Source organism: Lissotriton helveticus, chromosome 5_1 (assembly GCF_964261635.1).
Source record: "Lissotriton helveticus chromosome 5_1, aLisHel1.1, whole genome shotgun sequence".
Classification (NCBI taxonomy): domain Eukaryota; kingdom Metazoa; phylum Chordata; class Amphibia; order Caudata; family Salamandridae; genus Lissotriton; species Lissotriton helveticus.
In genome coordinates this window covers 603,553,457-603,567,447 of record NC_136065.1, presented here as the reverse complement: position 1 = coordinate 603,567,447, position 13,991 = coordinate 603,553,457, and the positions used below count along the sequence as shown (strand labels likewise).

The window sequence follows — 13,991 nt, the reverse complement described above, 5'->3', positions numbered from 1 at the left end:
TCTCCAGAGAAAATCATTGGGGGCAAGGCTATAAAGATATGACAGAATCGGGGCAAGGCAAACACATGCAAGAGTTTCTGGTTGAAGATGCTGAATTCAGGCTGCAGACCCAACAGCGACATAAGGTATGCTGTGGAAACTAGGCATGGCTTCGAATCGTCATGCTTAGTTAGATACGATAGCCATGTAATTATTTGACTGGTAATATTAATGCGGATTAGATAGGGTTGAGGCCAAAAGTAGAGATGCGCAATAAAATGATTTGGAAAGTTTCTAGCATTTGCCCTTAATTTTGGTATGACTCCTGGGATTTCTACAATTATCATCATTTTGAAACAAATGATTTGTAGAAAACTTATACATAGAACATAACCAACTATTGTGTGTGTTATCTGCCAGGCACCATTGTGGGGTTCTACCTATAATACTTTCTACAGATCAGATACTCTACCAGGATTTCTCCAAGTCTCGATTGTCTCAGTATAATAACGCATATGTCATTGCAGAGAGGAATGAGTGAAGCTGCTATTTCTCTTTTTCTTCAAAAAGGGTACAATAAATATTAGTTTCTCTGAGGCTAAGGAGATCTAACGATGTGTGCCCTCTAAATTGTGGGGAAAATGGTGCAAATAAGAAACTAGGTCAATGTGCAAAGTAGGGCTGAAATACCAAGAGGTAGTAATGCAAGTCAGGTCCAAAGTGTTCGTATAGCGCTGCAATTGCATATCTACTTACTTGGCTTTATACAACAGATGACATTATGCATGTTGCACGACCTGTCCCTGCACTAGAAAAGACCACAGAATTTTGACAGATGCAGCCACTTTCTTAGATCACTTTGCAAAAGTCAGTTAGCCATCAAAAGTATAAATTATCTTTGGCAGTGGTTGCTGTGAGTTATTACACGACTTGCACGACACCCATTCAATTAACTTCGTACTAAGCCCAAGTGGCCCAGTCTAAACAGGAAAAGGAAATATGCTCACTGCTGAAACAACAAAGTGATGGAGTGGTGACAAGTACAAAATGGCTGTTTCATGTTCACACATCACTATGGTATCCTTATTGAAAACATATCTATAATGAAAGGTATCCTTTAGCAAAACCTTTTCTTTTCCAGCCTGACATCTAGGCTGTGTGTTGTGTTTTACACTACTCTAGCGAAAATACAAATCCCAACAACTCATCACTTAACACAATTCAGGCACACTTTCTTCCCTGTGCATCCCTCCCTTAACTCCAAAGCGTATCAGTAAACTAAATGTCTTCCCACTTTAATATTTACACACAATTTCCCATCTCTTTCAGAGCAACATTGTTACCAAGTAAATATTCATGACACAGACAGGGTAGTGACCAACCTTTAAGATGGCAGGTGGAGGTAAACGAGCTTTCAGCTTCTCATCTTTGCCCACTAGGACAGAGGCAATAATCTGGCAGGCCTTGGACCGATCAAAGAAAGTGTCTTTCAGTGTCAGGAGGTAAGCACCTAAAGAGAGTCCATCAGTTATCATCAGGCAAATACAATAGGCATATTTATAACTATATTGCAGATCCCATAACTTAGCATCACAAAGTGTGCAGTTTCAGTGGATGCCTGTGTGCAGCCCTGTCAAAGGAATGCACGTAGCACTGAGTACATTAAGCATGCAGCCCTGAGGGAACTGCATGTACATCAGCCACATTCAATCACTCATACCTGTCAGAAAATCTTGAATTGCAGCAATTAGAGGCTCCCCATTTCTAGGCGTGACCAAGTTCGATTTAGTCTGAAAAACAAGAACCGTGATGAGTTAAAGTTTTCTCAATTTCACCAACAAATGCATTCTGGCACATGGTTTGTTGGTAGGCTCTTTAGAACGCAGAGTTCATGAACAAAGCATTGAGTGGAGAAGTGTGGCTCACTGGTTAGAGGAGGCAGACCTGGAAGCAGAGGTCAGCTCGGGACCAGGGTTCAATTCCCGGCTCGGCGGTGTCTTGAGTCTTAAAATGTCCATGGACTTGACAATTCTTGCTCCGGTGCCTACTTGATTCACGGGTTCACACTCTGCGACTCTGGGCAATAGCTTGCTTAGTCTCCACAACGGCCCCTCGCGGTGGGATGCCTGGCTTTCACCTTGCGGATTCCCTGCTGGGGTTATCTCACAGGGGAATACCAGGACGGGTTCCCTAAGCAAGCGCTTAGAAACCGCTCAGTGATTTGCGCTATATAAATTCCTGTACATTTACATTTACAAAGCATTGCCTCAAACATTTTACGAAGGCCCTTGCCTGCACAGAGCTTTCTCCACTCTAATAACAATGTATTCATGCACAAAGCTTCATTCACTTCAGGAACCATGTATTTAGGGACTCAGAATTCTTCACTTCATTAAACAAACATCTTCATCTCAGACTTTAGTTACAATGCATTCAGAATCCGATCTGAAACCATTTGTAATTATGTAAATCACTACAGAAAATGCCAGGGAAAGTATTTTTGTCAGTTAATGTACATTGCCACTATGTGTCATAAACTATTCTCTGAAATTCCGAGATTATGAATGAGTGCTTCTTAACAGAGCGGTCCATTGTGGAATTTTAAAGCATTCCTCGGCACCATGACACCTCCATATTACGGCTAACTTCAGGGCCTAAGACCAAAGGTACTAAATGGGTTTTCATTCATGTTTCATCTAAGGATGGGCGTGTGACTCAACAGACCGAATAACGTGGCAAACACTGCTGTTGCGCTATGAAGGTTGCAATTTTAACTCAAGATCTGAGAAGTTATGTCTTTAGTCGTAAATATCATGGGTTGTAATCAGTACCTGGAGGAGGAGGTGAAAGCTCTGGACAACTTCACCAAAGTAGGGGGCAGCCTATCCGCTTGCTACTCCTATTTATCCTCACTTAGTACCAGTGTAGATATCCCAAACTGCTAGTCCTTATTGAATCAATGCGTACCCCCATTAGGACAAGAGCTTCAGCCTTCGCCTCTTCAGTCTGAGGAAGATGGAGGTTCATCTCGTCCCCATCGAAGTCTGCGTTGTACGGGGTGCACACGCATTCGTTGAACCTGAAGGTCCTGTGAGGCTTGACCCGAGCCTGTAAAGAGGAGACAGAACAGACAACCTTGGGGCTCAATTAAAGATACACATTTGCCATGAAAAAAAAAATCAAATATGAATATATCAAGTACCAAAATAAAAACCTGCCATGACCATAACAGACCCAAAGTCTGTATTACACATGGGTTAAAGCAAAAGATGGTAAATCTTGAAAAAATAGTCAATTAATGCTTTTGCCTCTTCCTATTATTGTCTATCTGTGCCACTATTGGAGCATAAGTACAGTGGGTGAAGCCATGTCACGGGATGGACTCCAGTAGTCCTTTCCTTTAAAGAAAAAATAAGGAAGACAAAAAAATACTTGGCCACATTCATCAAATTTAGCAATTACGATTCCTAAATTGCAAATTTTAATAAATCGCAATTCTTATGCATGTAGGAATCGCAAAAAGATTTGCGATTCCTACACATTCCTTATTTGCGACTCGCCCGTAGGAATCAATGGGGATTGCACGCGCAATTTGCGAGTACCAGATAGGTACTCGCAAATTACGCATACAATTTCAAGGGTACCAAAAGGACACCCTGATGCACCCCTGAAAGCGCAATTAAAAAACATGTTGCACACGTTTGTGTGCAACATAGAACTTTGAAAAATGCACTTTTGAGCATTTTTCAAAGTTTTCGCAAATTACCATCAACTTTAAGTTGATGGTAATTTGCATTTCTTAAAAGCAAAATCACAAATCTTTATTTTTTTGTTGCATTGCATTTAGGGAATCGCAATCCCAAATGCAAAAATTGTGGTCGCAAAGGGGCAGATTCACAGCAACCGCAAAAAACAATGATCCATGTGCCCCACTATTGTTTACTGTTACAAGCAAACATATTTTACAAAAAGAAAATGATCATTTGGTGTAATTATCTGCTTTGCATATCTGTAAAAAAAGGAAAAGTGATACATATGGAAGAACCGTGGCTTACTATGTGCGCCATGATGCTGAGCTTGTGCAGTGATGGCTGACGGTTGAACAGCACTATGTCCCCGTCAATCAGGTGCCGCTCTACAACGTCGCCATATTTTAGCTCTTGTGCCATCTTCTCACGGTTTCCATACTTTAAGAACCTATAACAGATAACAGAACAAGAATGTGACACAGTACATGTGGAGTCAGACTTAAAACTCAGGCATTTCAGATGATTCTGATGAATCCCCGAATGGCTGGGGCAGGGTAGGGATTTGGGACAGCACTGCAGAGGCTCACCTTTTCATCTGCATGTGCCTCTGCTGGATGAAGTTGGCTCCAGGATGTTCATCGGGCCCGTTCTGAACCAGTGACCTCATGAAGTGGATATTCGCTTTATTAACCTGCAACAGGAGCAGACGAGCAGGACTCTTGTAATGCACCCATCATTTTAGGCTATCTCCTCACCTTACATTACACACAAGCATTAGAGAGATTAGTAAAACTACAACAAACTCCATGGATCATGGAGTGAGACTTTAGGGTAATGCCTTTCGGAATACCTAGTTTTTAGTCACGTACAAGGAAATCCATTGGTGAAATCAGCCGATATCAAAAAGCGCTGGCACAGGCACGAGGGGATAAGCTTAGTTATGACGTGGCGAAGTTCCTATGTTTCGCCACAGCTTCATAGAGCTCATTACCAAAGTTTAACAGGCAGAAGCCTCTCCCCACATGAGAAAAACCTGAGCATGCAGCTACACATGAGTATCAAATAAGTCAACCAAGGAGCCCTGGATAATACTGGCTAGTGGAGCAATTCACAGGGGCATTTTCTCACAGCATCTTTGTACAAATGTCAATCCTGTGGTCCCTTCTTAAAAGGGTCTCAAATGCGTATAATTCTTAAAAACAGTTTCATAACATCAAAACCACCTCCAAATGTACTACTTACTTTTTCAGGAAATGTTAATATTTTGGCTACGTGGACCGGTACAGCTACCTCGTCGATGCGCAGATTAGGGTCAGGTGAAATAACCGTTCGTCCAGAAAAATCCACTCTTTTTCCAGATAGATTTCCTCTAAAACGACCTGGAAGGTGAAATGAGAAATGTGATTTCTACTTAAAAGTGCAATGTTTCTCTACCTACAATAAAAGATACTAGGCTTTTGGGGATATGGATAACTAGGTTACTTGTAATCCTCATTCTGCACTGTAGGAACTAACTGAGTCGCCCCACTTGTAACTTTGAAACAACACTGACGGTATGGTGTATATGCAGATGAATAGGGTGTATCATGTTATTTCTATTGTTGAGTGCTCATGGGTGCCATCACTCACGAGATTCGAAGCCTCCAGTGAGTTATGATGATGATGACTCCACCTTGAACAATGGTCATATACAGCATATTACAATTTGCACGCCTGTATACATGGTTATCACCATGCTGCTTTGTCATGTCAAGCGCAGATGAAAAGAGATATTTAAACAGAACTTGGATGCATGAGGTTAAATTCATGCCTCAAGTTAAAAATAAGCCTTGTGACTATTGGCAGTGTTGCTTGACAGTCAACATTTTGCAACATGCAATCAGAAAAAGAGGGTAACCAGTGTTTTTACTTTTGACCTTTCCAGTGTAGTAATAAATGTGTGTTTATTAGTGTGCTTCCTTTAGATAAGCAGTTATTTGGTCACACATTTTTGCTGGCACAGCATAAATGTTTTATATGTTTATAGATTCTTGTCTATTAAACCCCTTGTATGCGTCGGACGTCCCCTGGCCGTCCGATGTCACAGTGGGCGTGTACGTCGGACACCCGGGAGCCATCTGATCGGCGCATGCATGGAATTTTCCCGCACCGCTCAGAAATTCCGGCTGCGGTCAAAGGGTTAAGCATTTTCAAACTCATGCATATAAATTTACACATACATTAGTCAGTGGCGGTCACCAGTGGGTAGTTATAGTTACGACCAAGCTTCCATAGGAAAAGCATTTTTTGATTTGCAACTAACATTGGCACCATTTGAAGAATCTTCACAAAATGTTCTTTAAAAAAAGGTCATCATCCTGAGCTCCTTCTTAGAAAGCATTGGGGTTGACCCATTAAGCGAGGGCTGAGAAAGGAGGGGGGAGGGGGGATTCCAAAACAGGTTTTCCCCATTCGTTTTTCCATAGGAAAATTAGACAAAGCTACAGCTCAAACAACAAAAAGGAATTACACCAAAGATGGCAGAAAACTAGACCTTGGTCCAGAAAGCATGCTTTTTGGCGTAAATTCTTTTAGTAGTTTTAGAGAAATGAAGGTTTAAAATTTACACTCACTTTACAGTAGAAAAAAAGGTTTAAAAAAAAAAAAGGGGGGGGGAAGGCGGGAGCCTTAAAGTAACTATTACTTGGGCACTCGCCATGAGCTGCTAATTACCCCCAATATTACATCACTCATGAAACTTTCAATCACATCATTGATAACATCACTGCAACATAGGAAATGAATTAATAACACTGAATGGTGGGGTGCGAGTTATAGTTACTTTAGGGTATGTGCTATAGTTATGTGAGATAACTATAGCTGGTGAATTTAAGTGGTTTTGTTAGTTTAAAATTGTATATTTTAGATGACATTTTCACAAAACTTTAACCTTTCTTTTTTCAGTGAATATTAATATACATACACACAAATATACATAGTAGGGTTCAACAATGTGTAATTATGGTTAGGCCTCGGGGCACAATAGTGTGTGGTGAAATCCTCCTCTGTTGAATAAAACAAGGTTTACACTTGTGGTATTTCATATCAAGTTTTATTTTCATTCTTTCTCATTAGTTCATTCGTATTTCCATTGTTGTCAATAAAGTTTTCATTTACAAATATTCTTTAATCCAGGTCCAATGCATTTCGGTAAACCGCCCTGCATCGAACATCATTAATTGCACTCGCCTTCGTGTGCTAACATTTACTCACACTACAGCGAGAACAACAGCAGAACGTATGCCGGAAACATACTAACAAATCTGTAAGTAACCGCTAAGCGCTATTATTATACTTTTTAACCACTTTTATTTAACTTCTGTGGACCACTACAAGCGTCTCGATCCCGCACTGTAGAACGCTAAGCGCTGTTAACTGTTTCAACTTTATTTTACTCTGTTTGAGTTTTTTACTAACAGCACTTTAAACACCATGTAAGCCGCCATTAATGCATCGATAACCCGTCCAACCTAATCACACCAACTAACATTTCAGCATGAAACGTTAAAATCAATTCACCTCCCCCACTCGTTTTCACCGCTGAACAGCTTTCAATTCTCCGATGATCACTTTATAGCACAACCATCATTTAGTATCGTTTAATTACCATAGTATCATTTGCTTTAGTTTATTAGTATTTGATAACTAAAATATGATATAACATGTTATCAGTCATATGTCGTTTGCTCATAGATGCTCCCCGATGAAGGGCGGTTGCCCGAAATGCATTGGAGCTGGATTAAAGAATATTTGTAAATGAAAACTTTATTGACAACAATGGAAATACAAATGAACTAATGAGAAAGAATGAAAATAAAACTTGATCACTTGATATGAAATACCACAAGTGTAAACCTTGTTTTATTCAATAGAGGAGGATTTCACCACACACTAGTGTGCCCCGAGGGATACCATCAGTTTTCAATTGATGGCGCTTTTTTCACATTTAACTCTATTCGTCTTTGGGTGAAAGACGATACCTCAGGAGAACCTATTTAAGTTCAATACCTTTATCAGAAAACTCAACTAAACTTAAAGGCTGTGCACCTATCAATCAAAACTTCAAGTAATTATGGTTAGGACCACGTTTCCATATAAAATTTACATTTAGATTTGCTAGTAACGTTGGCTCCGTTTGACCCATCTTGATCAAATGTTCCCTCCGTTGGGGGCAGAGCAAAAGGATGGGATGCGGGTAGGGGAGTGTGGGGGGGGGGGGGGCAATAAGCTTTCCTCCATGCAATTTTCCAAAGGAAAATTCGAAAGGCGATACAGCATGCCTATACGTAATTTCACCAAATTTGGCAGGACAGCTCGATATTGAGCCAGAAAGCATGCTTTTTGTGATTTGGTGTAAATCCGTTCCATAGTTTCGGAGATATAAGTGTTCAAAACTCATGTATACATGGACCTTGTGGGTGATTTCAAGAGGGACCAGCTATGAGTGGCAAAATACAGTTAAAAAAAATGTGGAGAGTTCTGTGGATCGAATGTGAGGCCTAGTGCAGTCCCCTCTACAGAATCGCAGTGGCTCCACAGCACGGCAAAATAAGAAAAGGTGGGTTGGGTGCCCATAGAGGACTGGCTTCCCAATGGCTACGGCCAGGCCCTACAGCCAACATCATGCGGGGGATGACCTTCAACTGAGCTCAGCCAGGGATTGCCTGCCCGTTGGGGGAGCAAAGAGGCTCCCAAAAGGCCAGACCCAGCGGCCAACCCCACGCTGCCCATGGCGATGGACATTTTTTACGTTTCGTTAAAAAACATAGAAATTCACTGACTAAAACAAAGATTAAAGTGATATAGCTAGGAATTGCAATAATATTTTGTTTACATTTTAAAAAACCAAGCGTAGAAATTCAAGAAATCCACTGGGGGGATGGGTGGGACAAAAAGGTTCAAGGGACATTCTAGTTAGGTCAAAATGTCAGTTAAAACATAACATAAAAAAAGCCACCAAAATTCACTTGTTATAGTTAAGTGAAGTAACTATAACTTGTGCACTCACAATGAACAGCAGCTTTATTAAGGAGCTCATTTTTAGATGCCATCAGTGATGTTATCAACAATATCATTGAACACACATAGCAATAAATAATAACAATTGACAAACAAGCATTGCAAATGCAATAGGTCTCGCATTAGAAAAGTTGGAGTTATTGGTCTTGTAAATGACATATTTTATTTATTTGTTGGTTTTTAAAATTGCTAAATTGATGGCTTTGTCATTTACAATGCCAATAGTTATAACTTTCGCGAATGTGACACCTATAGCATTTGGAATGCAACATGTTTTGTATTTACGTGACTTAGATGGCAGCTCTGGTCGTTAGGCCACATCTCTAGAGAGCAGGAGAGTGCAGCAGGGGAGAGAAGCACAGCAATGCAATAGGTCTCGCATTAGGAAAGTTTGAGCTATTGGTATTGTAAAGGACACATTTTTTATTTATGTGCTTGTTTTGAAAATAGCGAAATTAATAGCTTTGTTATTTACAATGCCAATAGTTTTATATTTCGCAAATGTGACACCTATTGTAACACAATATGTGTTGTGAGGGTGAGAGGGTGAGGGGTTGAGGGTGAGGGGTTGAGGGTGAGTGAGGGTGAGGGGTTGAGGGTGAGTGAGGGTGAGGGGTTGAGGGTGAGTGAGGGTGAGGGGTTGAGGGTGAGTGAGGGTGAGGGGTTGAGGGTGGGTGAGGGGTTGAGGGTGAGTGAGGGTGAGGGGTTGAGGGTGGGTGAGGGGTTGAGGGTGGGTGAGGGGTTGAGGGTGAGTGAGGGTGAGGGGTTGAGGGTGAGTGAGGGTGAGTGAGGGTGAGTGAGGGTGAGTGAGGGTGAGTGAGGGTGAGTGAGGGTGAGGGTGAGTGAGGGTGAGGGAGGGTGAGGGTGAGTGAGGGTGAGGGTGAGTGAGGGTGAGGGGTTGGGGGTGAGTGAGGGTGAGGGGTTGAGGGTGAGTGAGGGTGAGGGGTTGAGGGTGGGTGAGGGTGAGGGTGGGTGAGGGTGAGGGGTTGAGGGTGAGGGTGAGGGTGAGTGAGGGAGGGTGGGTGAGGGTGAGGGGTTGAGGGTGAGTGAGGGTGAGTGAGAGTGAGGGTGAGTGAGAGTGAGGGTGAGTGAGGGGTTGAGGGTGAGTGAGGGTGAGGGGTTGAGGGTGAGTGAGGGTGAGGGGTTGAGGGTGAGGGTGAGTGAGGGTGAGGGTGGGTGAGGGTGAGTGAGGGTGAGTGAGGGTGAGGGGTTGAGGGTGAGTGAGGGTGAGGGTGAGTGAGGGTGAGTGAGGGTGAGTGAGGGTGAGTGAGGGTGAGTGAGGGTGAGTGAGGGTGAGGGTGAGTGAGGGTGAGGGTGAGTGAGAGTGAGGGTGAGGGTGAGTGAGGGTGAGGGGTTGAGGGTGAGTGAGGGTGAGGGGTTGAGGGTGGGTGAGGGTGAGTGAGGGTGAGGGGTTGAGGGTGAGGGGTTGAGGGTGAGTGAGGGTGAGGGTGAGGGGTTGAGGGTGAGTGAGGGTGAGGGGTTGAGGGTGAGGGGTTGAGGGTGAGTGAGGGTGAGTGAGGGTGAGGGGTTGAGGGTGAGTGAGGGTGAGGGGTTGAGGGTGAGTGAGGGTGAGTGAGGGTGAGGGGTTGAGGGTGAGTAAGGGTGAGGGGTTGAGGGTGAGTGAGGGTGAGTGAGGGTGAGTGAGGGTGAGTGAGGGTGAGTGAGGGTGAGTGAGGGTGAGGGGTTGAGGGTGAGTGAGGGTGAGGGTGAGTGAGGGTGAGTGAGAGTGAGGGTGAGTGAGAGTGAGGGTGAGTGAGGGGTTGAGGGTGAGGGGTTGAGGGTGAGTGAGGGGTTGAGGGTGAGTGAGGGGTTGAGGGTGAGTGAGGGTGAGGGGTTGAGGGTGAGTGAGGGTGAGGGGTTGAGGGTGAGGGGGTGAGGGGTTGAGGGTGGGTGAGGGGTTGAGGGTGTGTGAGGGTGAGGGGTTGAGGGTGAGTGAGGGTGAGGGGGAGTGAGGGTGAGGGTGGGCGAGGGTGAGTGAGGGTGAGTGAGGGTGAGGGTGAGTGAGGGTGAGTGAGGGTGAGTGAGGGTGAGTGAGGGTGAGGGTGAGTGAGGGTGAGGGTAAGGGGTTGAGGGTGAGTGAGGGTGAGGGTGAGTGAGGGTGAGGGGGTGAGTGAGGGTGAGTGAGAGTGAGGGTGAGTGAGGGGTTGAGGGTGAGGGGTTCGCGCACACACACACACACACACACAGTAGAGAAACGTACCAAGGTATTCGGAGCAAAGGCATCCGGCCGATCCCCCACACGCGCGGGCACGCACACACCCGACAGGATTCCACATATCCAAACAACCTGTTCGGCGGCATGGGGGGCCGCCCTCCCCGCAGCAGTCGAAGTTGTGGGTGAGGTGCCCAGGAAGTGCCCACGGCCCGGTGCCAAGGCAGGGCCCCACATACAAAGCTGATTACTGTAAAACACGCAGACGGCGAGTGAAATAAGCACCCCGAGAAGGTATAGAATATACATATAGTTGTATCTGGATCATGGGATGCCTCTCCCTACCCGCTCAACCCCTCACTCGCTGCCTCAGAATACTTTCTGGATGTAGGAAAAACACGACAGTCTATGGTCCATTTTTTATTCAATACAACGCGCTTGTACCGTTTGGCTTTTGTTTGTAAAACCAGTATTTGGACATTCACGCCCAAAAAGCAACGCTTCTGCGAAAGGAAAACACGCAAAGGCTCTCACTGTGGAGAGGTGCCGTAGATACAAGCGGGCTCTGCAGAGGCAGACTGCCGGAGGGCACATGCAGCAGGCGCCGAGCCAACTGCACACACCATCACAAACACTGGTCACAGGCTGCTCCCGGCACCCCGAGCAGGGCCGAACAAGGCAGCTCTGTGGTCCAGCAGCCTGGCATGACAGGACAAAGAACGCCCCCCACTCGCATCCATGACCCGAGGGAGGTCCCCGCCCAGAGGTGCTGTGCCCTACTGTGCAACACACCAGGCTGCGAGGGTGTGCGGGTGAAACACGGCGTAGGGGCTCAGCTCCCCCTTCAACCCAAACACAACAGTTAGCCGACTCTAGCCTAATAATTATAGTGATGCATTTTATGCAGCGCTTCATACAACCCATGTGTTTCTCGGCGCTCAAAATAACAGATGCTATGATACGGTAAGGTTCTCAATCGACATAGCTCGGAGTTTGAGGGCCAAACCATAATAGAGGTTAGACATGTCTGAGCAGGAGGTCAGGGACTCCAAGTAGCGGAGAGGGCCTGTACGCACATTAGGGCAGCACATCGAACAGTGGAACTGTAGGGCAACCCTAGTCTGAAGCATAAGATTGGATGTCCAGTGACCTCCCGCCGCTCGCAAGAAAACACAAGTGTGCCAACGCGGGACCAGCACCTGGCTCCTTCCCCCTCCTCCCAGCAAAACCAGCTCCGAAAGCGAAACCTTCCTTGGGGCGGGACTTCCGTCTTCGGAAGCCCGCGCACGCGCCCACGGGAAAGCAGTGCTGGTGACGCGGGGCTCATGCCCGAGGGAGAGCCCCGCGGAGGCTGCAAGACCTTAGAATCACGGTAAGGGGGGGGGGGGCGCTTGCATGTATGGTGTGGGGGGTTGGGGCGCTTGCATGTATGGTGTGGGGGGGGGGGGCGCTTGCATGTATGCGGCACCTGGGGGGGCACTTTTATGTATACGGCGGTGGGGGAGGAACTTCTATGTATGCGGCGGCGGCCAGGGGGAGGGGGGGCCCTTCTATGTATGCGACGGCGGCGGCAGGGAGGTGGGTGGGGGGCCCTTCTATGTATGCGGCGGCGGCAGGTGGGGGGGGGGACTTCTATGTATGTGGCGTCGGCGGGGGGGGTGTGGGGGGGGCTTTGTATGTGTGTAGGTGCGCTCCTGTGTGTGTGTGCCTTCTTGCCTGCATGTGTGTGTTCAGTGTGCCTTTCTTTGCATGGGAATATGAGGGACGGCGACGTGCGCGCTCACGAGGTAGAATCTCCGGCAGGAGACGCTCGTGACAGTCTGCTGTCTACATTCCCCTGAAAGTGATGACATTAGTTGTCTCGCTAGACGCAAAAGCTTCGCTTTTGCTTACGTCTAGCGAGACCTAAAAAATATTTAAAATAAAGCATTGGTATTCCAAACAACCATAAATGTGTGTTGAGTCTTCTTTTAACACCCTTCAGGCTACAAAATGCAGCCATAGAACCAATAACAAGGGCTCCCCGAATTTCATCATAACGGTATATAGCTCCAGCTCAGCGTGCTTTTAAAATGATGGTAAGTTCCTCTGGGGTCATGTATTCAATGACCCAGGAGTCTTACGGTGTTTATATGAAACTTTTTTGGGAACTGCTGTGCTCCTTGCAGCCCCCTCATTGAGACCCCAAAGCAAAGACAATATTTAAAAACAAAGCCCACACAGTGTTTTATGGGCCTTTCTCTTTTATTTTATATTGTGTGTGCCCTGGTCCCACAAGTGGCACCATCAGCCTATTTTTTTATTTTTAATAGTAGCGCAGGGAGCCCATTCCTGCTCTGCTGTGCCATTTTCTTACGTTTATCTCACGTTGGTGGCACCGGGGGAAGGCCCAAAACCCCTGTGAACCCTAACAAGCACCCATCCTGAGAGCCAGTGGGAGTTCGCAACAATGACTGGCAGAAGCTTAATTTATGCTCCTCAAGGGCGCACCTTAACTGTTCGCTGCTTGCACTGTCATGTGCAGGGATGTTGTTTTCAGCTTTCATCTTACAGCAAAAAAGTGGTCAGCCCCGGGGTCCAAGAAGTGGCCCAGGGAGTTAGGCATGCACACCCACCTACCTCCCAATTTATTATTAAAAAAGAGAGAATGAGCATACCTCCCAGGACCTGGCTCCCCGACAGGGATTGTAATGTAATGTTTTTTTTATTCCCACCCAGGTACTGGAATTTCCGTTTTCGACCCTGGGAGTGGCCGAGTAGGTCAGGACACCCCACCCTGACCCCCCATTATGCTATTTTTATTTTATTCAGGACAGAGGGACTCAGTTTCAGAGTTCTAACATGGCTGCCAACTATCTTTGTTGATGTGAGGCAGCCAATCAAATCATATCTTTTGATCTGCGTGTCCCTCTGTACTCCTGTGCCCCTAGATATCTATACATTTTGAACTTTAATTTCTCAAAAACGACACAAATTTACACCAAATCGCAAAAAGTACACTTTCTGAGTAAAGATCTAGCTTTCTGCAATTTCTGGTGTAATTCTGTGCAGTT

General features: G+C 45.6%; 1 protein-coding gene across 2 annotated transcripts in view; it reads right to left on the bottom strand.

Moving 5' to 3' along the window:
- POLR3A (RNA polymerase III subunit A) overlaps positions 1-13,991 on the bottom strand; it is a 284,112-nt gene that overhangs the window by 171,690 nt on the left and 98,431 nt on the right. For both annotated transcript variants that reach the window (XM_078642965.1, XM_078642966.1), the window contains exons 8-13: positions 4,971-5,107; positions 4,316-4,419; positions 4,035-4,176; positions 2,947-3,087; positions 1,700-1,769; positions 1,362-1,489 (exon numbers count right to left, since the gene is read on the bottom strand). In XM_078642965.1, coding sequence (XP_078499091.1) covers positions 1,362-1,489; positions 1,700-1,769; positions 2,947-3,087; positions 4,035-4,176; positions 4,316-4,419; positions 4,971-5,107 — 722 coding nt within the window. The remainder of the gene's footprint in view (positions 1-1,361; positions 1,490-1,699; positions 1,770-2,946; positions 3,088-4,034; positions 4,177-4,315; positions 4,420-4,970; positions 5,108-13,991) is intronic.